The sequence below is a fragment of the Anopheles moucheti genome, chromosome 2 (genome assembly GCF_943734755.1).
Source record: "Anopheles moucheti chromosome 2, idAnoMoucSN_F20_07, whole genome shotgun sequence".
Taxonomy (NCBI): domain Eukaryota; kingdom Metazoa; phylum Arthropoda; class Insecta; order Diptera; family Culicidae; genus Anopheles; species Anopheles moucheti.
In genome coordinates this window covers 82,017,920-82,040,004 of record NC_069140.1, presented here as the reverse complement: position 1 = coordinate 82,040,004, position 22,085 = coordinate 82,017,920, and the positions used below count along the sequence as shown (strand labels likewise).

Here is a 22,085-nt window from a genome sequence, read left to right as displayed (position 1 = left end):
GCTACTACCGGTAAACTGGGCTTGTTTTATGGTGATAATGATCGGAACGATTTCGCTTGTGAAGCGGGTGGTGTAGATACTACCGAAAAAAAAGCGACACTCCAATTTATTCATCACTTTCCCCGCATCGTGGAACTGTTGAGCTTCGTTTAATTTACTTAACTCCTTTCTGAGGTGTGTATTTTACGGCACGGGAACACTTGAGTTTTTACTTTAAATGAAGGAATAAATGCTTGAATTTGCTTACGTGTTTATTAAGCGTCTAAATTACTCAGTGGTGCAGGCTATTTGACGATATTCTTCTCCACGCTCTTCTGCTCAGAACTCAATGACGTCCTCTGGTCGTATCATCCAAGAATCGTGTGCTCACTGAAGACCACCTGCTACGAACGTATCTGGACGTTTCGGATCCATTTTCGAGTCAGCGAAGTAAAACAGCAGGTGAATTTAATTACAAGTGGCAAAAAATAACCAATATATTGAAAAAAGCTTCTCAAGTAACAACACATTCCAGTTCCAGTGAAAATGGGGTTACCGATGAACATGCTCGATATTACACCAATTGTTACTGCCGGTTCTGTCGTGTTTGTTCGTTATAATTACAAGATTGATCGAAACATGACTTGATTGCTGACATCAAGTGGTCGTATTGAGCGGTACGCCAAAGATGCAAAAACTGAAATTTAACCGCTTGCTTACAGCATCCCGAAGCCTTTCGAATAATTAATTGCTTTCAGCAATCGTTCCTCAAGCTTTTCCTTCGATTCGTACTCAGGAAGCAGCAGCACATTAAAGCAGGTGTGACTGGTTGGCAGCCGATCACTGTCCGGCCCGTTACGAGCTATTACCAGTTTCAACCGACTGAGCCCGCCCACAGGAACTCGATCGGATCCTGTCATGAAAGGAAAGCCAACACATAATGGTTAACAATGATACGGACGATTTCATTTTCCTCGATCACTTACCTGTGGTGAATTGTAGCAACTTTCTTTTCACCTCCATTGACAGCCCATGCACGATGGACCAAAAGTCCTTGATAGTTTGGGACTCGGCAGTAAACCCGCCCTGATACTCGGTGGACTGTTCGAGCTCATCGAAATCAAACTCCTTGCTGCCACACACGATCAGCTCCACCTCTTCCGGGCGAAACAGCAGATGTAACAGGCTTTCGTCCGTCACCATTTGAAATCCTCGCCTGAACGCGTTAAATTGTTTCTCGATGCTTTTATTCAGCATGAAGTCGCTGTACAGCTCAACGAACTCTTGCTTGTTATCCTGCGTGACAAATATTGTGTCACCGTCCGGTTTCAGTTCGTACTCGAGCACGGATCCAAACACGTCTCGATAGCCGATATTGAACGTTTGCATGAACACTTCCTCCATGTCGTTTTCCGCATAATCCAGAAGCGACTTCAAGCTATTAAATAGCACCTAAAGAAAAGAAGACCAACATAAGAACATTCCTTAACAAACACCATTAAGGTTTGTTGCACTCAGCGCTCAGCTTACCGGATTAAGATCTTTTAAATCGAGAAATGATCCCTTCATCCCCATCAACTTCCGGTAGACCACCATGGGGAAGTTAACGGCAAGGATGATGTTGTTGTAAATGGCTAATCCGAGCACGATACCTATCAGCGTAAATTGTGCTTCGTTTTCGAACGAGACCGGATTGAACCACACCGTATTGGAGTCTTCGTTCGTCATGAACATGCCGTAGTCGGGGTTGAAGATCTCCTCGATAATGAGCTGGAAAAATTCCTTCGATACACCGCCTTCATCGATGCCCTGTTCGCCCGTAAACTCCACCACTAGCTGCTTCTTTAGGTCCTTCGGGTTCGACATGGCAATGATCTCCAGTTCGACCAGTGCGTCCTCGATGATATGGTCACGGCGAATCTTCAAACTGAGATACGGATTTACCGGTTGTAGGTCACTACTATTGCTAATTTGATGCAGCTGGCGTTGCCGCTGACGCTGCAGAAAGCTAAGCCTCCGTTCCGAGAACATGCGAATGCGCGAATCGAAGTAGAGGGCCAGTGTTTTCGTTGTGGGCGTCATGACAAACGAGTAGTGTATGAAGCTAAACGGTTTGGATGAATCAGTTCCGAGCGTTGACGTTCCACCGCTCTCGGCCGATGCGATGCTCTTGTACGCCATATAATCATAATCTACTTCCATCACATCGCAAAGCATCTCGTTGTAGAACTCCTCGTATGGCACCAGTGGTTTTCGGCAGTCGAGCGGATTCACGTCCAGCTCTGCAATCAAAGGATCCTCCAGCTTCTTCTGGCGTGGCTGTCCCTCCGTATCGAGCATCTGCATATCGTCGTCCTCGGGAATGAGCGAAAGGTAAGTGTAGGTTGGTAGCGATGTGTCTCGCAGGTCCAACTCACGATAATGCTTTGGTTCTAGCTCACCGGCCAGAATGTTGGCATAATAAACCAGCTGTTCGGTTAGAGGAAAAAAGCACATTAGAGATCGAACAAATTCTCATCGCCTTTCAACTCACCTTCATAACCTTGGTGGCATTGCAGACAACTCCGTTTTCATTTATTCGTACCACCTGGTACGAGGTGTTCATCGAAAGCGTTGAGACGGTTATCAGTTGCTGCAGCTGTTGCACCAATGGATGGATGCTATCCTTGCAGTGTTCCGCCCAAATGCGCACCAATCGACACTGTGCCCATACGGGTAACCAAGTCACAGCGGTGCAAATGCGCGGGAACGAACCCTCCAGGCAATCAACCGCCCCAACCAGCAGTGTTTCGAACGCAATCACAAACACCGTCACAAACAATTCCAGCTCCTCGGTGGTGGGAAACCCCACACGCAGATCCATCAACAGCGATTCGCCAAGCAGCTCGAGAGCATTATTGATCGGACCGAATATGATTGGACGGGTGTCGTACAGCGCCTTCAGTGACCGTCGAAGCGACTCCACATCGACCGTAGTGTGAGCGGGATCCGGTACATCCGGTACTAACTTTATAGGAGCTTTACTGTCTTCATCCTTATCAAGATCACCTTCGAGCGATCGTAAATCTTCCTTTTTTATGTTGCGCAAATCTCCTGCCGGTGCCCGGGCCAGCATCTTCTCAATGCTGGACGATGCCGGACAAAACTGGAAACTCGCGGCCAGACCGCGATAGGAGGAAAACACTGCACCCACCGTGCGGATCAACGGTGCGTCCGATCCTTCTTGAATGCATCGTTCAGTCAGCTCTTGCAGCATGCGCTCATCAAGATATTGTACCTCCTCTGTTTTTAATTTTGTGTTGCTGCTACTACTACTGCTAGCGCTATTGTGTTTACTGCTCGACACTGCTACACCGGCCGCCGAATGAGGTTCCGTTTGGTTATGTACAGTACTGTGGCTGCTGCTGTCAAAGAGATTGTTCCTAGAGTCCATAGTTTCTGCTGGGTACGTCTTGCTATCGTCCTCTTCCATCGAACCTAAATCAAAAGCCGAGCTGTTTGGAAAGGATAGAAACGTGAATTTAGAAATCTCGGTTTTGTGAATGCGTATGATTAGCGTGCTTTCGTGTAGATTCGGCAGCTTTAATGCAGCTATTATAAAGCAATATTCAGCAAAAAAGCAAACTTACTTGTCGTACGCCACATCCATTTCTTCGACACTTCTGCTTTCCTTACTTCTATCTTCCCAGCGCATATTGGAACGATTTACCGTTGGACTAGAATCTCGCCCAGACGAGGACCGGGACTCGTTTGTCCGTTGAGCAATGGACGAGGAAAGGGTGGAAGCGCTACTGCAGGGCGCATTATGGTGATTATCTGTTTTAGCTACCTTCGAAGGTTGCGTCTCGTAGCACAAGTCGGCTTCCTGGGAGAACAGATGAATGGCCCGGGCAGCGGCCGCATTCGGTGTCAAACGTCCGACCTTTCCGCTTGAGGCACAGTTTTTGTTGCAACATTTCGGATTACCACAGCCTTGCATCAGCTGGTGGAAATAGCGCTCGATAAGGTCTTTCGCTGATACACGTTTCGATTCCTGCTCTTCGCCTGTCATTCCCGAACTCGTCTTATTTGTCTCCCGTGGGCGTCCGGAAGAAGATGTCGCTGACGAGGAAGACGGCGCCGTATGGTTGGTTTGTTTGTTGCATTTTGTGGTCTGGCTTTCATCGTTTCCGCACGATCGGCTTCCTGACTGTGACGATTCTTCATCGATTCTGTAACGGAGGTTGGCATATTTACCGAACGTTCTGCTGCTATGGTAAGGCGCACTACAGCCCGTTTTGCAGTCCTGTTTAACCGATAAGCAATCTATCCGCTAATGGTACCAGTTGTACAGAAACGCAAGCAGTTGATGCATAATGCCAAAGAAGCAAATACTAGTTGCTCACCTTAAAAACTCTACTTCAAAGAACTATTGGACCAATGCGCTTAAAGAGCGTATGACAATTCTGCCGAGACTGTGGCAAATGAAGCAAATTGTACCGTGCGTAATACCAAATCAAATTAAATTCTTGTAAAAACAAAGAACATCCTCTACGCGACAGATAATCATGATACCCTTCTACACGGTCAGTGACAGACACTAGATGAGTGAGCATTTTCAGTTTTTGTTCCGTTAATAAATTTTACTGGTCACCAGCAACAAAAGACTTGCGATGCATCGGTGCACTGCTAATTTTAGTAGCAATTTTGTTGTCCTACCTGGAATCGTCGTCAGATTGGTTTTGTTCGTGTGCAGTGTTCATAGAACTGGCGAGATTCCCACAGTTTCAGCTTCCCGCACCTAGTGTTGTTGTTCGGAGTGTGTTCAGCGCACCTACGATAACGCAAGAATCCTTGCACTGCATGCAACAGAGACACCTTGCTAGTTGCACCAAACAAAAGTGTGCCACAACCCGTTGCTAAATTTTTGCCAGGAAAGCAGGACCGTTTCGTCTGCGGATAGTTGCGAATATACAGGGATTAATGAATCATCAACAATCACTGATTCGAGATTAGGCGCGATCTTATTCTTGTATTCAGTCGTTTTTCAATAACACTATTTGGTCTATGGAAAGCTGTCAAATGAGAAATTACCCAACCAGCAAATTTCGTTCCGTTTTGACAGCCAGCTAAACAGTCACCATAGGATCACCTCAACCTTTGTTCAGGGGGTATGAAGTAAAAAGGAAAAATAGAGCCCCATTCATCCGTTGACCGCTAAATGAATATTTGAAGCGCTCTAAATACGCTTGGGACCTGGTCCAATGCTATTGTCGGCAACCGATGTTGTGCGATATTTCGACTACATGTTGTTGATCACACACGTATCGTTATTTTTGGTCATATAAGTACATGTGTAAACGGTTTCGAAGGAAATAAAGGAACAATTATCATAATATGCTAAATTCTGAAATACTTTATCTTTTGTAGTTTTGGAACAAATTCCGTTTGATCAGATCAGAGAGTACAATCGCAATTATGAATTGAAAATGTCAATTTACAAAGATTGGTCGACGAATTAAACATTACAAATGTGTAATGAAATCATTACATGCATCGTATAATACGGATTTATCGTATCGTTATCCTCGGTATTTTATTCGCCCTTTTGGACACAAGTTATATCGCGGAGAATGAGACGCATGTGTAAGCAGCCGAACATTCACAGGTAATCAACATTTTGATTAATTTTTCACACTGGGAAAAGTGGATTTTGATTTTTTGCTGGAACACCCTGCAAGTAAATGTGTGGGGGGTTTTATTGATACGAGGATTTTTGACATTTCTAGTCGCAACGCTGTAAACAACAAACTCGCTCCGATCGAAATGGCTAACGCTCTGCGGGAATTATCGGAAATTTGTAGATTTTGTTTGTGCCAAAACGAAAGATTGCTCATACCGATTGCGAAAACATTGGATACACTGTTGACAATCGAAGATATTGAGCGGTTTTCAGGAGTTAAGGTTAGATCCACACGTTTCAACGTAGATCACAATGATGTGTAATGCCAATGGTTGTTATTTTTCCAGTTATCCACCACTTCGTACGCAATATGTCTAGAATGTATAAACAAGCTGAAAATGTCGGTCGAATTTCGAATTCTTTGCCTAAGCAACGATTCCCGTTTTCAAATGTTACGCAGTATGCTTATGGAATGTGTTGAAAGTAAAAAAAATGAAGCTATTGAATGTTTGGATGTATCAGATGATGATATAGATATGCTGAATTTCGACTACATGGAAGAAAGTGACTCGGAAAACAAAGGTAACGAAACCTTGCTTACCAAAACCATCGACCAAGAAAACTCGTATGCAGAAAAGCACACGGGGCGCAGTCAAAAAAGCTTCAACACAGCCTACGACGAAAGAACCTCAATGGAGGACTATTCCGCAAATTTCATTGAACCAGGCGTAACATTAGTGTCGGATGAGGAGGATATCGACCCAAAGGATTTGATATACACCCCGTTAAATCCATCATATCCGCGTGTTGGCTCGTGTCAGCGTGTGAAAGGGAAACGTAGACTGCACTTGTGTGATGCTTGTGGCAAGATGGTCATCGACATTGTATACCATTTTTTTACTCACGCAACTGAAGCTAATTTCGCCTGTCCACATTGTCCTGCCAAGATTAAAACAAAAAGCAGTTTAGCAGCGCACATTAAAACTGTGCATTTGAAAACTATAATGAAAACTTGTGAAATATGCGGTAAAGGCTTTGTTCACCACAAAACATATCGATATCATATGGTAATTGAAAAGAAAACATACCAATTAAGAACAGACTCTTTGAACTCAATTCTTTTTTTCGTTTTCAGAATGTACATAAAAGCGAAGGAAAAACTTACGAATGTAAACCTTGTTCTAGAACATTCTCTCATCTAATCGGATACCAACAACATATAAAAAGGTTTCATAGTATCAGCAAATATTGAAAATGATTGGTTGGACATGTTATTTTCATAGTAGTGTAAGAATGCTTTCGCGCTTGGACAACAATGGTTTGCTAAAACAAGTAAAATATTGTTTCCTCATTTGTTTTATTGTCTGTAGTACGTCAGTACAAAATCATAAAGAAAGCTGAAAGCATAGACGTTAAAGGTAAACGAAGCTCCGAACTCATGCGCGTGTTAATTTCTACAATGGTAACTATGATCGTCGCGGTTATTGGGCAGAAATCAGACTCAGCCAATGATAATGTTTTTAATCATTGGTCTTATACAGTCTTTTGCAGCAGCAGCGTGCTGGTCACTTCAGTTGAATCCTGAGAATCTCGGTTGGCACATGAGTCTTGTGTGTAAAGTAATGGCTACATTGTCAGCGGTCTATTCAATATATTCAACTTTTTTATTATTCATCTGGGACGGCCGTAGATAGATTCCTTTTTACTTAAGAAATCCGGCTACAGAAGTGGTAATAAAAATACAGCGTTTGAAAACAACAAACTAGCGGTTGAGCTTAACATTTTTACCGCGAGCATCCTGTAAGTAAATGTGTGTGTGTAATGACGGCTTTTGTTGATATGAGGATTTTTGACATTTCTAGTCGCAACGCTGTAAACAACAAACTCGCTCCGATCGAAATGGCTAACGCTCTGCGGGAATTATCGGAAATTTGTAGATTTTGTTTGTGCCAAAACGAAAGATTGCTCCTACCGATTGCGAAAACATTGGATAAACTGTTGACAATCGAAGATATTGAGCGGTTTTCAGGAATTCAGGTTAGATACATACATTTCAACGCAGATTTTAATAGCTCAAGGATGTGTAATGCCAATGGTTGTTATTTTTCCAGTTATCCACCACTTCGTACGCAATATGTCTAGAATGTATAAACAAGCTGAAAATGTCGGCCGAATTTCGAATTCTTTGCCTAAGCAACGACTCCCGTTTTCAAATGTTACGCAGTATGCTTATGGAATGTACTGAAAGTCCAAAAAATGAAGCTATTGAATGTTTAGAATTGTTAGATGATGATATAGATATGTTGAAATTCGAATGCTCCGAAGAAAATGACACAGAATGCAGCTATGACGGATCCTTTTTTACCAAAACCATCGACCAAGAAAACTCGTATGCAGAAAAGCACACGGCGCGCAGTCAAAAAAGCTTCAACACAGCCTGTGACGAAATAAACTCATCGAAGGACTATTCCGCGAACTACATTGAACCAGGCGTAGCATTAGTGTCGGATGAGGAGGATATCGACCCAAAGGATTCGATATTTACCCCATTAAATCCAACTTATCCGCTAGTGGATCCACTTGTACCAGTGCGTGGAAAGCGAAAATTGCATCTGTGTAACATATGTGGTATTTTCGTAAAGCACATCCCGAAACACATTATCAATCATGACGATGATATCGCGGAAGCATGTCCTCATTGTCCCGTGAAAATGAAACAAAAAGCTAACTTAGTGGCACACATCAGAACGGTACACCTAAAAACGATTGGCAAAACGTGTGAAATATGCGGCAAAGGTTTTGTGCATCATAAAACGTACCGCTATCATATGGTAATGGTTTAGTGTCTTTAAGCAAGCATAAGCAAAAATCTGTTAAGTTCGTTTTCTTACAGACATCTCATCAGGACGAAGGAGAAATATTCGAATGCAAGGCATGCTCAAAAACTTTCAGTCACTCGAATGCCTTAAAGGATCACTTTAACAGGCTTCATAATATTGCGAGAAAACAAAAATGAACTACATTTTGAAGCAGAACATTGAGAAAAACATCACCTAGTGCTTGCTTACTTTGGATCGCAAACTGAGACTGAATATGATGTGACGGAATTGGATGAAAACGACCTACGACCTACGACGATTTTACTGTGCACTACATTCGTTCATGGCACTATAGGGTCTCATAATGCGGTGGTGCAAGATAGCTTCGAGTTTTAGAATTTTCGGTAAACCTTTCCTTTCCTACACCGTAGCGAGTAGAGGGAACATTACATACCATGTGGAAAGGAAACCATTACCAAGTGTCGTTCGCCATTAGAATAGCGATCGTTGCGATTAAGTGATTATCGAACGCATACGATAGCTCTCGAAAGTGTTTCTAAATATTACTATTTCATTCCTGTTTTGGATTTTCTTTTGTGAGTAGAAAAAAATTTTGGCAGTCTATACTAACCAGAGAACTTAATGTACACAGTTATTCAGAGCTATCTATTACTTAATGTACCCCGATATCCATAGGTAACTGTTCCAAAAGGTAGAATTACTATAGCTATCTTCATTACAACTAGGCGGCTGGGCGCTTTTGAGGACAGCATTGAAGTCTTCTATATGTAAAAGGATACTTTCGATATTTATCGCTGGAAATATACAGCTTGCATTAACATTATATTACATTCACGCGGCATAATTTCTATTGTCAAATTAGTTTTGGATACTCAGAATTCACTTTGAAACATATTTAATAAACGAGGAGCAGTGTCACGCTAATTTGTGAGACAAATCATCCACATCGTTGATAGTTTCTGAAGTGTGTGCTATTTGCTGCAATGTTATCCAAATTCGTATTACATTATTAGGCGTGTAAAATCGGTGTTGGGCGTCTACCTAGGGATTGTTTTGAAGCTGTAAGTTGTGTGCCTGTTATCTGCCGGAAATTGCGGTTTGAAAAAGATATACGAAATGATCATCACAGCATTCGTGAAGGGAATCCTGGTATCAATCGGATCTAGATGACAGCTGTTGCTTTTGACAGCCGTTTCTGTGTTTACCAACATCCAACAATCCACTGCTCTTCGGGACGGCGGTCGTATCGATGAAAATGATCCAAATTTGTCGGTTTTGCCTGTTCCAGGACGAAGCATTACTGATTCCACTAGAGGATATATTGGATTTCGGTCTTGCCTTCCCAGATGTAAGCGCAGTCACAGGATTAGAGGTAAGATGAGCATATTTCGGAACAGGACACTCTTGCCAAATTTTGTAACCATTCTTGTCGGTTTTGTAGATAAATGAGGACAATATAGCATCATACGCCATGTGCTTGGAATGTACAACCAAATTGAAAAGCTCTGTCGCCTTCCGGAACTGCTGCCTAAGCATTGAGTCTCACTTTCAAGAGCTTTGCGCTGTGTTGACTGCCAGTGTTAAAGAGTCACGTATGAAAATTACAGACACAATCCAGTTATCAGACAGCTCGGATGAATCACAGGATTTAGACCTCAGCTGGATTCGAGATTTCGCCGATTCGGTTGGAAATCCACAAAGCAATGAGAATCTCTTGCAAAATGCTAATTTGATGGAGGAGCGTGAAGAAACTGCGCAAAGAACTTTTGAATTTTCGTATTGTGCCAATTACATCCTTCCGGGTGAAATCGTATTTTCCGAGGATGAGGATATCAAGGCCAACATTGATTGGGATAGCAGCTTGAATCCTCCAGCGCCACCGTCAATTATACATTTACGTGAAAAAGGAAAGCGCAAATATCACCTTTGTGACATATGTGGCCAAACGGTCAAACACATTCCAAGTCATGTTCATGTTCATAAAGATGAATACAAATATAGTTGTCCGCACTGTCCAGCAAAATTCAAGCAAAAAAGAAATTTAGCACCACATATACAAACTGTGCACTTGAAAAAAGTTATGAAAACTTGCGAGATATGCGGCAAAGGATTCGTTCACCACAAAACGTACAGATATCACATGGTACGTATGTGCTTTTGTGGTACAAGTTTGAATATGAAAAGATGTGTTAAGAATTTGTTTGTTGTAGCTTACTCATCAAGGTGAGGGGAAAACCTTCGAATGCTTGGATTGTTCGAGAACGTTTGCGAATTCTGTTTACTTGAGGGATCACATTAACAGGCTGCATAATGCAGATAAACAAATGAAGAAAAGCGATTTAGGAGACCGAATTCGAAGGTAAGTAATTTTTGTTTAAATAGCAATACGGCCTTGACATTCTTCTTGAATAACCGAAAATAAACTAAAAAATGAACACTAAACAAGATTAGAAGAGTAATAAACATCAACATTTATTTTAGGAAACGAAGCAGATCCCACACTTTGATCGAACAAATCAACGATCAAGTGGCATAATTTGGATGGAAATGTGGCTTCATATTCGTTTTTGTGCTTGGACTGTACTGAGACCCGACCATTTTACACAAATAATAAATTATCCCGTTTTTTGTTCAAGGGACAAGAATTCGTACAAATTGGATACAAACCAGACATAGTTAGGTGTGCTTTACTGGCGTTTATTCATGTGCAATGGAATCAAGCCTTCATTAGCATTTCACTTGTAGCTAGTGTCTGGCCGTGATCCGTGATCCGATCTGCCCGAGCTGACGAAACCGGTTGCATGTCGTTGATATCGTTAGAGGTTTTCGAATACATTCTTCACAGTTCCTGGAGATTTCCTCAGAGTTTCTAATAGTTTTCCATTGGTATTTAAGACATATACTTTGGTGTTATTCACAGTTTTTTTCACATTCTGGATAGTTGTTGCAGTGGTCCAATCTGCTAACTCAAAGTACCTCAGTGATAGTACCTCTTGGGTGAAGTATAGAATAAAGTCAGTCGTGATATTCAGCCAACGATGGTTTTTACCAGGAAAACTCCGCTTTTATGGGTTGTTAGCATAGTTTTCCATAGTTGCTAGAGTATTGCTGGAGTTTCTTTCAGGTCCTTGTGGTTAGCAAGAAATGGATAAAATTAATCATTACGTAACCATGAAGTGGCCAGGACCCGGAATCCTGAATATAAATATATGTTCATATGAAAATGTGATAATTTCCTTCTGCATCTCTGTATCCTAGCAACGCAAGAAGTGTCCGTTGAATCGCTTTTGAATTGAATCTTCACTGTGTGCGTGAGGCCTACCAGCCTGATGACATTTCGTGCTTTTGACAACCGCTACTGTGTTTACCAACATCCAATAATCCACTGCTCTTCGGGATGGCGATAGCATCGCAGGGAATGTTCCAAATTTGTCGGTTTTGCTTGTGCCAAGAAGAAGCATTACTGATTCCACTAGAGGATATATTGGATTTCGGTCTTGCCTTCCCAGATGTAATCGCAGTTACGGGAATAGAGGTGAGATGAGCATATTTCGAAACAGGACACTCTCGCCAAAGTTTCTAACCATTCTTGTCGGTTTTGTAGATAAATAAGGACAATATAGCATCATACGCCATGTGCTTGGAATGTACAACCAAATTGAAAAGCTCTGTCGCCTTCCGGAATTGCTGCCTAAGCAATGAGTCTCACTTTCAAGAGCTTTGCGTTGTTCTGTCTGCCAGTTTTAAAGAGTCACGTATGAAAATTATCGACACAATCCAGTTATCGGACAGCTCGGATGAATCACAGGATTTAGACCTCAGCTGGATTCGAGATTTCGCCGATTCGGTTGGAAATCCACAAAGCAATGAGGATCCCTTGCAAAATGCTAATTTGATGGAGGAGCGTGAAGAAACTGCGCAAAGAACTTTTGAATTTTCGTATTGTGCCAATTACATCCTTCCGGGTGAAATCGTATTTTCCGAGGATGAGGATATCAAGGCCAACATTGATTGGGATAGCAGCTTGAATCCTCCAGCGCCACCGTCAATTATACATTTACGTGAAAAAGGAAAGCGCAAATACCACCTTTGTGACATATGTGGCCAAACGGTCAAACACATTCCAAGTCATGTTCGTGTTCATAAAGATGAATACATATATGGTTGCCCGCATTGTCCAGTAAAAGCAAAAATAAGAAGCTCCTTAAATGAACACATCAAAACTGTGCACTTGAAAAAAATTAAGAAGAGGTGCGACGTATGCGGTAAAGGATTCGTTCATCACAAAACGTACAGATATCACATGGTATGTATGACTCTATGTGGTACAAGTTTGTGTTCAAACTGTTCTATGTGTGTTCTAGGTGGTACAATAATAAGTATTCAAATATAAATTTCTCTTTCAGCTTACTCATCAAGATGAAGGAAAAACTTTCGAATGCTTGGATTGTGCGAAAACGTTTACGAATTCTATATGCTTGAGGGATCACTTCAACAGACTACACAATGCGGGCAAAATAATTCAGAAGAAAGTTACAGGAGACCGGATTCGAAGGTAAGTAAATTTCAATTGTAGAGAAAATGGCTTAGTTCATCCCTGAAAATGAAATAAACAACCTTACAAATACATCAAACTAAATTTTAGGAAACGGAACAGATCCCGCTGTGTAGTCGATATTTCAGATTGATTGCAAATAATACAATAGTTTGTCCTTCGCATTTGAGACCGGATAATCTTATGTAAACGCAGATCTGAGTAAAGTCGTGTTTTACTGCCAAATATTAGTCTCAGTGCGTGGAGATATTTACCCTCGTCCGAAAGCATTGGCTCTTGGTTTGGTGAAAACTGAGGTTGTGCGATAAAAGCAAGATCACGTATCCTAGCAACGTGGGATGTATTCGATTTGAAACGGATTTTATTGTGTGCGTGAGGGTTTTCTGGTTCGATGACATTTGGTGCTTTTGACAACCACTTCTGTGTTTACCAACATCCAATAATCCTCTGCTCTTCGGGACGGCGATCGCATCGCTGAAAATGTTCCAAATTTGTCGGTTTTGCTTGTGCCAGGACGAAACGTTACTCATTCCACTAGAGGATATATTGGATTTCGGTCTTGCCTTCCCAAATGTAATCGCAGTTACGGGAATAGAGGTAAGATGAACACATTTCGGAACAGGTCACTCTCACCAATGTTTTTAATCATTCCTACCGGTTTTGTAGATAAATGAGGACAACATAGCATCATACGCCATGTGCTTGGAATGTACAACCAAATTGAAAAGCTCTGTCGCCTTCCGGAATTGCTGCCTAAGCAATGAGTCTCACTTTCAAGAGCTTTGCGCTGTTCTGTCTGCCAGTTTTAAAGAGACTCGTATCAAAATTATCGACACAATCCAGTTATCGGACAACTCCGATGAATCGATGGACTTGGATCTAGACTTTCTAGACACGAATATCGACGATTCTCTTGAAATCAATGAGGAGCTCTCCCAAAATGAAAATGTTATTGACGAGTGTGATGAAACTGCGCAAAGCAGCGATTCGGATGAAGAGGAATTCTCGTACTCTGCCAATTATATACTGCCGGGAGAGATTTTATATTCCGACGGTGAGGATATCGAATACTGGATTGATTGGGATAGCAGCTTGAATCCTTCAGTTCCACCGCCCGACCCATACATACTTGACAAAAGACAGCGTAAAAACAAACTTTGCGACATATGCGGCAGGATGGTCAAATACATTCCAAGCCATGTTGAAGTTCATAAAGAAGAATGCACATACAGTTGTGAACAATGTACAGCAAAATTCAAGCAAAAAAACAATTTGATACAACACATAAAAACTGTGCACTTGAAAACAGTTACGAAAACTTGCGAGATATGCGGCAAAGGATTCGTTCACCACAAAACGTACAGATATCACATGGTACGTATGAGCTTTTGTGGTACAAGTTTGAATATGAAAAGATGTGTTAAGAATTTGTTTTTTGTAGCTTACTCATCAAGGTGAGGGGAAAACCTTCGAATGCTTGGATTGTTCGAGAACGTTTTCGAATTCTGTTTACTTGAGGGATCACATTAACAGGCTGCATAATGCAGATAAACAAATGAAGAAAAAGGATTCAGGAGACCGAATTCGAAGGTAAGTAAAATTTTGTTAAAGGAAAATATGGATACGGAACAAGATTAAAAGAGCAATAAACATCAACATTCATTTTAGGAAACGAAGCAGATCCCACACTGTGATCGAACAAATCAACGATCAAGTGGCATAATTTGGATGGATATGTGGCTTCATATTCGTTTTCGTACTTGGACTGCCCTTTTTGAAAGCTAATCAAACAGGAGTGAGACCCGACCGTTTTACACAAATAATAAAATATCAAGGGTAAGTTGTTCAAGGGATGAGAATTCGTACAAATTGGATACAAACCAGACATAGTTAGGTGTGCTTTACTGGCGTTTATTCATCTACAATGGAATCAAGCCTTCATTAGCATTTCACTTGTAGCTAGTGTCTGGCCGTGATCCGTGATCCGATCTGCCCGAGCTGACGAAACCGGTTGCATGTCGTTGATATCGTTAGAGGTTTTCGAATACATTCGTTACAGTTCCTGGATATTTCCTCAGGGTTTCTAATAGTTTTCCATTGGTATTTCAGACCTATACTTTGGTGTTATTCACAGTTTTTGTTCACATTCTTGATAGTTGTTGCACTGGTCCAGTCTGCTAACTCAAAGTACCTCAGTGATAGTACCTCTTGGGTGAAGTATAGAATAAAGTCAGTCGTGATATTCAGCCAACGATGATTTTTACCAGGAAAACCTTATTTTTTCTCCGCTTTTATGGGTTGTTAGCATGGTTTTCCATAGTTGCTAGAGTATTGCTCGAGTTTCTTTCAGGTTCTTGTGGTTAGCAAGAAATGGATAAATTTAATCATTACGTAAGCATGAAGTAGCCAGGACCCGGAATCCTACCCGAATCAACCTGCCGTACGCAGTACTGACTGTTCAGCTAAGTTCAAACAAAGTCAAACAATACCGGAAATAGCAGACCTAAACCTCATCTGGTAGTACCAGCAATGAAGAGCAGTAGGATACAGAAATGAAGGGTTTCTTGTCACATTTTTCTTGTGTCTGGCATAGTTTTCCATGCAGAAACCTGGCAGTGGTTATAGCAGTTGCCTGCAATTTTGACGAGTTCGATCATTAGTTCTAATCTGAATGTTAAACGCAAGCAGTCTCCCTTCTTTCCCGCTCGCTAAATGTCTTGGAGTTGGTACGGAATATACCGGAGTCGTGCGACATAGCACATAGCAGAGCAAATCTTTACATTAAAACATATAATAGAATAGAAATCCTTTTATAAACACTCGGTAAAAGTGCAGTATGCATTGGATTATACTTAAAACTTGTGTAAATATTACATACAATGCCCCGAAATACAAAGGAACAATACATTTTTGTGTTCATATAAAGATGTGATAATTTCCTTCTGCAACTCTGGATCCTGGCAACGCTAGAAATGTCCGTTAAATCACTTTAAATCTTCACTGTGTGCGTGAGGCCTACCAGCCTTATGACATTTCGTGCTTTTGACAACCGCTACTGTGTTTACCAACATCCAATAATCCTCTGCTTTTCGGGATGGCGATGGCATCGCAGGGAATGTTCCAAATTTGTCGGTTTTGCTTGTGCCAAGATGAAGCATTACTGATTCCACTAGAGGATATATTGGATTTCGGTCTTGCCTTCCCAGATGTAAGCACAGTCACAGGATTAGAGGTAATATGAGCATATTTCGGAACAGGACACTCTCGCCAAAGTTTCTAACCATTCTTGTCGGTTTTGTAGATAAATGAGGACAACATAGCATCATACGCCATGTGCTTGGAATGTACAACCAAATTGAAAAGCTCTGTCGCCTTCCGGAACTGCTGCCTAAGCAATGAGTCTCACTTTCAAGAGCTTTGCGCTGTTCTGTCTGCCAGTTTTAAAGAGTCTCGTATGAAAATTATCGACACAATCCAGTTATCGGACAGCTCGGATGAATCGATAGATTTTGACCTAAAAACACACTACGATTCTGTTGAAAGTTCACAAAGCAATGACGACCCCCTGCAAATTACAAAGTCAACTGAGGAGCGTGAAGAAACTGTGCAAATAACTTTTCAATTCTCGTATTGTGCCAATTACATCCTTCCGGGTGAAATCGTATTTTCCGAGGATGAGGATATCAAGGCCAACATTGGTTGGGATAGCAGCTTGAATCCTCCAGCTCCACAACCAGTAGTACACTTACGTGAAAAAGGAAAGCGCAAATATCACCTTTGTGACATATGCGGCAGGAAGGTTATACATATTCCAAAGCATGTTGAAGTTCATAAAGATGAATACAAATATAGTTGTCCGCACTGTCCAGCAAAATTCAAGCAAAAAAGCAATTTGATACCACACATAAAAACTGTGCACTTGAAAAAAGTTATGAAAACTTGCGAGATATGCGGCAAAGGATTCGTTCACCACAAAACGTACAGATATCACATGGTACGTATGAGCTTTTGTGTTACAAGTTTGAATATGAAAAGATGTGATAAGAATTTTTTTTTTGTAGCTTACTCATCAAGGTGAGGGGAAAACCTTCGAATGCTTGGATTGTTCGAGAACGTTTTCGAATTCTGTTTACTTGAGAGATCACATTAACAGGCTGCATAATGCAGATAAACAAATGAAGAAAAAGGATTCAGAAGACCGAATTCGAAGGTAAGTAAAACTTTGTTGAAGGAAAATATGGATACGGAACAAGATTAAAAGAGCAATAAACATCAACATTCATTTTAGGAAACGAAGCAGATCCCACACTGTGATCGAACAAATCAACGATCAAGTGGCATAATTTGGATGGATATGTGGCTTCATATTCGTTTTCGTACTTGGACTGCCCTTTTTGAAAGCTAATCAAACAGGATTGAGACCCGACCGTTTTACACAAATAATAAAGTATCCCGTTCTTTGTTCAAGGGATGAGAATTCGTACAAATTGGATACAAACCAGACATATTTAGGTCTGCTTTACTGGCGTTTATTCATCTACAATGTAATCAAGCCTTGATTAGCATTTCACTTGTAGCTAGAGTCTGGCCGTGATCCGTGATCCGATCTGCCCGAGCTGACGAAACCGGTTGCATGTCGTTGATATCGTTAGAGGTTTTCGAATACATTCTTCACAGTTCTGGGAGATTTCCTCAGGGTTTCTAATAGTTTTCCATTGGTATTTAAGACCTATACTTTGGTGTTATTCACAGTTTTTTTTTGTTCACATTCTTGATAGTTGTTGCACTGGTCCAGTCTGCTAACTCAAAGTACCTCAGTGATAGTACCTCTTGGGTGAAGTATAGAATAAAGTCAGTCGTGATATTCAGCCAACGATGGTTTTTACCAGGAAAACCTTGTTTTTTCTCCGCTTTTATGGGTTGTTAGCATAGTTTTCCATAGTTGCTAGAGTATTGCTGGAGTTTCTTTCAGGTTCTTGTGGTTAGCAAGAAATGGATAGAATTAATCATTACGTAACCATGAAGTGGCCAGGACCCGGAATCCTGAATATAAATATAAGTTCATATGAAAATGTGATAATTTCCTTCTGCAACTATGTATCCTAGCAACGCAAGAAGTGTCCGTCGAATCGCTTTTGAATTGAATCTTCACTGTGTGCGTGAGGCCTACCAGCCTGATGACATTTCGTGCTTTTGACAACCGCTACTGTGTTTACCAACATCCAATAATCCTCTACTTTTCGGGATGGCGATGGCATCGCAGGGAATGTTCCAAATTTGTCGGTTTTGCTTGTGCCAAGATGAAGCATTACTGATTCCACTAGAGGATATATTGGATTTCGGTCTTGCCTTCCCAGATGTAAGCACAGTCACAGGATTAGAGGTAATATGAGCATATTTCGGAACAGGACACTCTCGCCAAAGTTTCTAACCATTCTTGTCGGTTTTGTAGATAAATGAGGACAACATAGCATCATACGCCATGTGCTTGGAATGTACAACCAAATTGAAAAGCTCTGTCGCCTTCCGGAATTGCTGCCTAACCAATGAGTATCACTTTCAAGAGCTTTGCGTTGTGTTGACTGCCAGTTTTAAAGAGTCACGTATGAAAATTATCGACACAATCCAGTTATCGGACAGCTCGGATGAATCGATAGATTTTGACCTAAAAACACACTACGATTCTGTTGAAAGTTCACAAAGCAATGACGACCCCCTGCAAATTACAAAGTCAACTGAGGAGCGTGAAGAAACTGTGCAAATAACTTTTCAATTCTCGTATTGTGCCAATTACATCCTTCCGGGTGAAATCGTATTTTCCGAGGATGAGGATATCAAGGCCAACATTGGTTGGGATAGCAGCTTGAATCCTCCAGCTCCACAACCAGTAGTACACTTACGTGAAAAAGGAAAGCGCAAATATCACCTTTGTGACATATGCGGCAGGAAGGTTATACATATTCCAAAGCATGTTGAAGTTCATAAAGATGAATACAAATATAGTTGTCCGCACTGTCCAGCAAAATTCAAGCAGAAAAACAATTTGATACAACATATACAAACTGTGCACTTGAAAAAAGTTATGAAAACTTGCGAGATATGCGGCAAAGGATTCGTTCACCACAAAACGTACAGATATCACATGGTACGTATGAGCTTTTGTGTTACAAGTTTGAATATGAAAAGATGTGATAAGATTTTTTTTTTGTAGCTTACTCATCAAGGTGAGGGGAAAACCTTCGAATGCTTGGATTGTTCGAGAACGTTTTCGAATTCTGTTTACTTGAGGGATCACATTAACAGGCTGCATAATGCAGATAAACAAATGAAGAAAAGCGATTTAGGAGACCGAATTCGAAGGTAAGTAATTTTTGTTTAAATAGCAATACGGCCGTGACATTCTTCTTGAATAACCGAAGATAAACTAAAAAATGAACACTAAACAAGATTAGAAGAGTAATAAACATCAACATTTATTTTAGGAAACGAAGCAGATCCCACACTTTGATCGAACAAATCAACGATCAAGTGGCATAATTTGGATGGAAATGTGGCTTCATATTCGTTTTTGTGCTTGGACTGTACTGAGACCCGACCGTTTTACACAAATAATAAAGTATCCCGTTCTTTGTTCAAGTGACGAGAATTCGTACAAATTGGATACAAACCAGACATATTTAGGTGTGCTTTACTGGCGTTTATTCATCTACAATGGAATCAAGCCTTCATTAGCATTTCACTTGTAGCTAGTGTCTGGCCGTGATCCGTGATCCGATCTGCCCGAGCTGACGAAACCGGTTGCATGTCGTTGATATCGTTAGAGGTTTTCGAATACATTCTTCACAGTTCCTGGAGATTTTCTCAGGGTGTCTAATAGTTTTCCATTGGTATTTAAGACCTATACTTTGGTGTTATCCACAGTTTTTTTTGTTCACATTCTTGATAGTTGTTGCACTGGTCCAGTCTGCTAACTCAAAGTACCTCAGTGATAGTACCTCTTGGTTGAAGTATAGAATAAAGTCAGTCGTGATATTCAGCAAACGATGGTTTTTACCAGGAAAACTCCGCTTTTATGGGTTGTTAGCATAGTTTTCCATAGTTGCTAGAGTATTGCTGGAGTTTCTTTCGGGTTCTTGTGGTTAGCTAGAAATGGATAAAATTAATCATTACGTAACCATGAAGTGGCCATGACCCGGAATCCTGAATATAAATATAAGTTCATATGAAAATGTGATAATTTCTTCGGCAACTATGTATCCTAGCAACGCAAGAAGTGTCCGTTGAATCGCTTTTGAATTGAATCTTCACTGTGTGCGTGAGGCCTACCAGCCTGATGACATTTCGTGCTTTTGACAACCGCTACTGTGTTTACCAACATCCAATAATCCTCTACTTTTCGGGATGGCGATGGCATCGCAGGGAATGTTCCAAATTTGTCGGTTTTGCTTGTGCCAAGATGAAGCATTACTGATTCCACTAGAGGATATATTGGATTTCGGTCTTGCCTTCCCAGATGTAATCGCAGTTACGGGAATAGAGGTAAGATGGGCATATTTCGAAACAGGACACTCCGCCAAAGTTTCTAACCATTCTTGTCGGCTTTGTAGATAAATGAGGACAACATAGCATCATACGCCATGTGCTTGGAATGTACAACCAAATTGAAAAGCTCTGTCGCCTTCCGGAATTGCTGCCTAAGCAATGAGTCTCACTTTCAAGAGCTTTGCGCTGTTCTGTCTGCCAGTGTTAAAGAAACGCGTACTAAAATTAGTAACAAAATCGAATTGGTTGATAGCTCGGATGAATCAATGGATTTGGATCTGGACTTCTTAGACACGAATATCGAAGATTCTCCTGGAAGTCCACAAAGCAATGGAGAGCCCTCTCACAATGAAAATGTTATTGAGGAGCCTGAGGAAACGTCACAATCTATCAATGCTAAAGAAGAAATATTTTCGTACTCTGCCAATTACATCCCGCCGGGAGAAACCGTATTTTCCGAAGAAGAGTATGATGAACGGTATGATTGGGACATCAGGTTAAACCCGCCGGTTGCGCCCAGGCCTAGGTTTAAAGAGCCATACAGAAGGACCAGAGTGCATCTTTGTGATATATGTGCCCTATTGACCACAAGCTTTGGATCACACATGAAAAATCATGCAGAAGAAGGCACATTCAGTTGTCCGCACTGTCCAGCAAAATTCAAGCAAAAAAACAATTTAGCACCACATATACAAACTGTGCATTTGAAAACAGTTACGAAAACGTGCAAGATATGCGGCAAAGGATTCGTTCACCACAAAACGTACAGATATCACATGGTATGTATGAACATTTGTGGCAGAGGTTGGCATATGAAAAGAGATGTTTAAAACCTGTTTCTCTTTCAGTTTACTCATCAAGATGAAGGAAAAACCTTCGAATGCAAGGATTGTTCGAAAACCTTCAAGAACTCTATTTACTTGAGAGATCACATGAAAAGGGTTCATAATGCGGCCCAACCAATTAGAAAGAAATACTCAGGAGAAAGTAGCGGAAGGTAAGTGTATTTCAACTCCAGAAAAAAAACGGATTTGCAATATCTTAGAAACAGAAATTAATACGAAACATATTGAACTTTATTTCAGGAAACGAAGCAGATCCAATACTGTGATCGAACAAGTAAAAGATTGATTGCAATAATTCTATTTGACTATTTTGCTCAACTCTCTAGGTATTCTGGGACCCTATCTGCTGCCCGTTATTTTAGCTTTGAAAACCTTGGCTCCTCGTTGAGCTTGCCCAGATTGTTGCCTAGTAACTTCCTATCTGACTGACTTACCTGCACTCCTTTCCGTAGTTTGTTTTTATGTACAGACTATTTTCCGTTTTCTCGTCCCCCTTTACGGTTAAAATGACCCATTACTTGGTTGAATTCGGGTTTTAATTTCACGGAGTATTTCCAAAAGCTTGGCTATCTAATGTGTCACGAGCACATTGATCAGATTGGATTAGTCCTAAGTTATACACTACATTGTAAAAGCCAAACGGTATTCAATAAAATAAAATA

General features: G+C 41.0%; 9 protein-coding genes across 9 annotated transcripts; 8 read left to right on the top strand and 1 right to left on the bottom strand.

The window, feature by feature from the left end:
• Nucleotides 1-465: 465 nt before the first annotated feature.
• LOC128309856 (ubiquitin-protein ligase E3A) lies at nucleotides 466-4,855 on the bottom strand. Its single transcript, XM_053046338.1, has 6 exons — nucleotides 4,678-4,855; nucleotides 3,609-4,190; nucleotides 2,513-3,473; nucleotides 1,510-2,448; nucleotides 966-1,431; nucleotides 466-892 (listed from the first exon to the last, which is right to left on the bottom strand). Exons 1-6 carry the CDS (start codon nucleotides 4,719-4,721, stop codon nucleotides 696-698), a joined length of 3,189 nt encoding a protein of 1,062 aa, XP_052902298.1. The 5' UTR covers nucleotides 4,722-4,855; the 3' UTR covers nucleotides 466-695.
• Nucleotides 4,856-5,765: 910 nt separating this feature from the next.
• On the top strand, nucleotides 5,766-6,948 carry LOC128298206 (zinc finger protein 283-like). Its single transcript, XM_053033951.1, has 3 exons — nucleotides 5,766-5,922; nucleotides 5,989-6,708; nucleotides 6,777-6,948. Exons 1-3 carry the CDS (start codon nucleotides 5,785-5,787, stop codon nucleotides 6,891-6,893), a joined length of 975 nt encoding a protein of 324 aa, XP_052889911.1. The 5' UTR covers nucleotides 5,766-5,784; the 3' UTR covers nucleotides 6,894-6,948.
• A 576-nt stretch (nucleotides 6,949-7,524) lies between these two features.
• LOC128297537 (zinc finger protein 37 homolog) lies at nucleotides 7,525-9,396 on the top strand. Its single transcript, XM_053033205.1, has 3 exons — nucleotides 7,525-7,678; nucleotides 7,753-8,472; nucleotides 8,535-9,396. Exons 1-3 carry the CDS (start codon nucleotides 7,541-7,543, stop codon nucleotides 8,655-8,657), a joined length of 981 nt encoding a protein of 326 aa, XP_052889165.1. The 5' UTR covers nucleotides 7,525-7,540; the 3' UTR covers nucleotides 8,658-9,396.
• A 307-nt stretch (nucleotides 9,397-9,703) lies between these two features.
• On the top strand, nucleotides 9,704-11,116 carry LOC128298237 (zinc finger protein 510-like). The gene is made up of 4 exons (XM_053033983.1): nucleotides 9,704-9,853; nucleotides 9,923-10,624; nucleotides 10,692-10,840; nucleotides 10,963-11,116. Exons 1-4 carry the CDS (start codon nucleotides 9,731-9,733, stop codon nucleotides 11,015-11,017), a joined length of 1,029 nt encoding a protein of 342 aa, XP_052889943.1. The 5' UTR covers nucleotides 9,704-9,730; the 3' UTR covers nucleotides 11,018-11,116.
• A 762-nt stretch (nucleotides 11,117-11,878) lies between these two features.
• On the top strand, nucleotides 11,879-13,258 carry LOC128298319 (zinc finger protein 37 homolog). The gene is made up of 4 exons (XM_053034068.1): nucleotides 11,879-12,016; nucleotides 12,086-12,787; nucleotides 12,888-13,036; nucleotides 13,127-13,258. The coding sequence occupies exons 1-4, from the start codon at nucleotides 11,879-11,881 to the stop codon at nucleotides 13,167-13,169; spliced, it is 1,032 nt and encodes a 343-aa protein (XP_052890028.1). The 3' UTR covers nucleotides 13,170-13,258.
• A 225-nt stretch (nucleotides 13,259-13,483) lies between these two features.
• Nucleotides 13,484-15,144, top strand: LOC128298027 (zinc finger protein 184-like). The gene is made up of 4 exons (XM_053033755.1): nucleotides 13,484-13,633; nucleotides 13,703-14,410; nucleotides 14,478-14,626; nucleotides 14,705-15,144. The coding sequence occupies exons 1-4, from the start codon at nucleotides 13,517-13,519 to the stop codon at nucleotides 14,757-14,759; spliced, it is 1,029 nt and encodes a 342-aa protein (XP_052889715.1). The 5' UTR covers nucleotides 13,484-13,516; the 3' UTR covers nucleotides 14,760-15,144.
• Nucleotides 15,145-16,118: 974 nt separating this feature from the next.
• LOC128297858 (zinc finger protein 69 homolog B-like) lies at nucleotides 16,119-17,539 on the top strand. Its single transcript, XM_053033569.1, has 4 exons — nucleotides 16,119-16,268; nucleotides 16,338-17,030; nucleotides 17,098-17,246; nucleotides 17,325-17,539. The coding sequence occupies exons 1-4, from the start codon at nucleotides 16,131-16,133 to the stop codon at nucleotides 17,377-17,379; spliced, it is 1,035 nt and encodes a 344-aa protein (XP_052889529.1). The 5' UTR covers nucleotides 16,119-16,130; the 3' UTR covers nucleotides 17,380-17,539.
• Nucleotides 17,540-18,281: 742 nt separating this feature from the next.
• LOC128299403 (zinc finger protein 483-like) lies at nucleotides 18,282-19,640 on the top strand. Its single transcript, XM_053035368.1, has 4 exons — nucleotides 18,282-18,419; nucleotides 18,489-19,181; nucleotides 19,248-19,396; nucleotides 19,519-19,640. Exons 1-4 carry the CDS (start codon nucleotides 18,282-18,284, stop codon nucleotides 19,571-19,573), a joined length of 1,035 nt encoding a protein of 344 aa, XP_052891328.1. The 3' UTR covers nucleotides 19,574-19,640.
• Nucleotides 19,641-20,347: 707 nt separating this feature from the next.
• On the top strand, nucleotides 20,348-22,084 carry LOC128297669 (zinc finger protein 354A-like). Its single transcript, XM_053033349.1, has 4 exons — nucleotides 20,348-20,575; nucleotides 20,644-21,357; nucleotides 21,427-21,575; nucleotides 21,664-22,084. Exons 1-4 carry the CDS (start codon nucleotides 20,438-20,440, stop codon nucleotides 21,707-21,709), a joined length of 1,047 nt encoding a protein of 348 aa, XP_052889309.1. The 5' UTR covers nucleotides 20,348-20,437; the 3' UTR covers nucleotides 21,710-22,084.
• The last annotated feature ends 1 nt before the right edge of the window (nucleotide 22,085 follows it).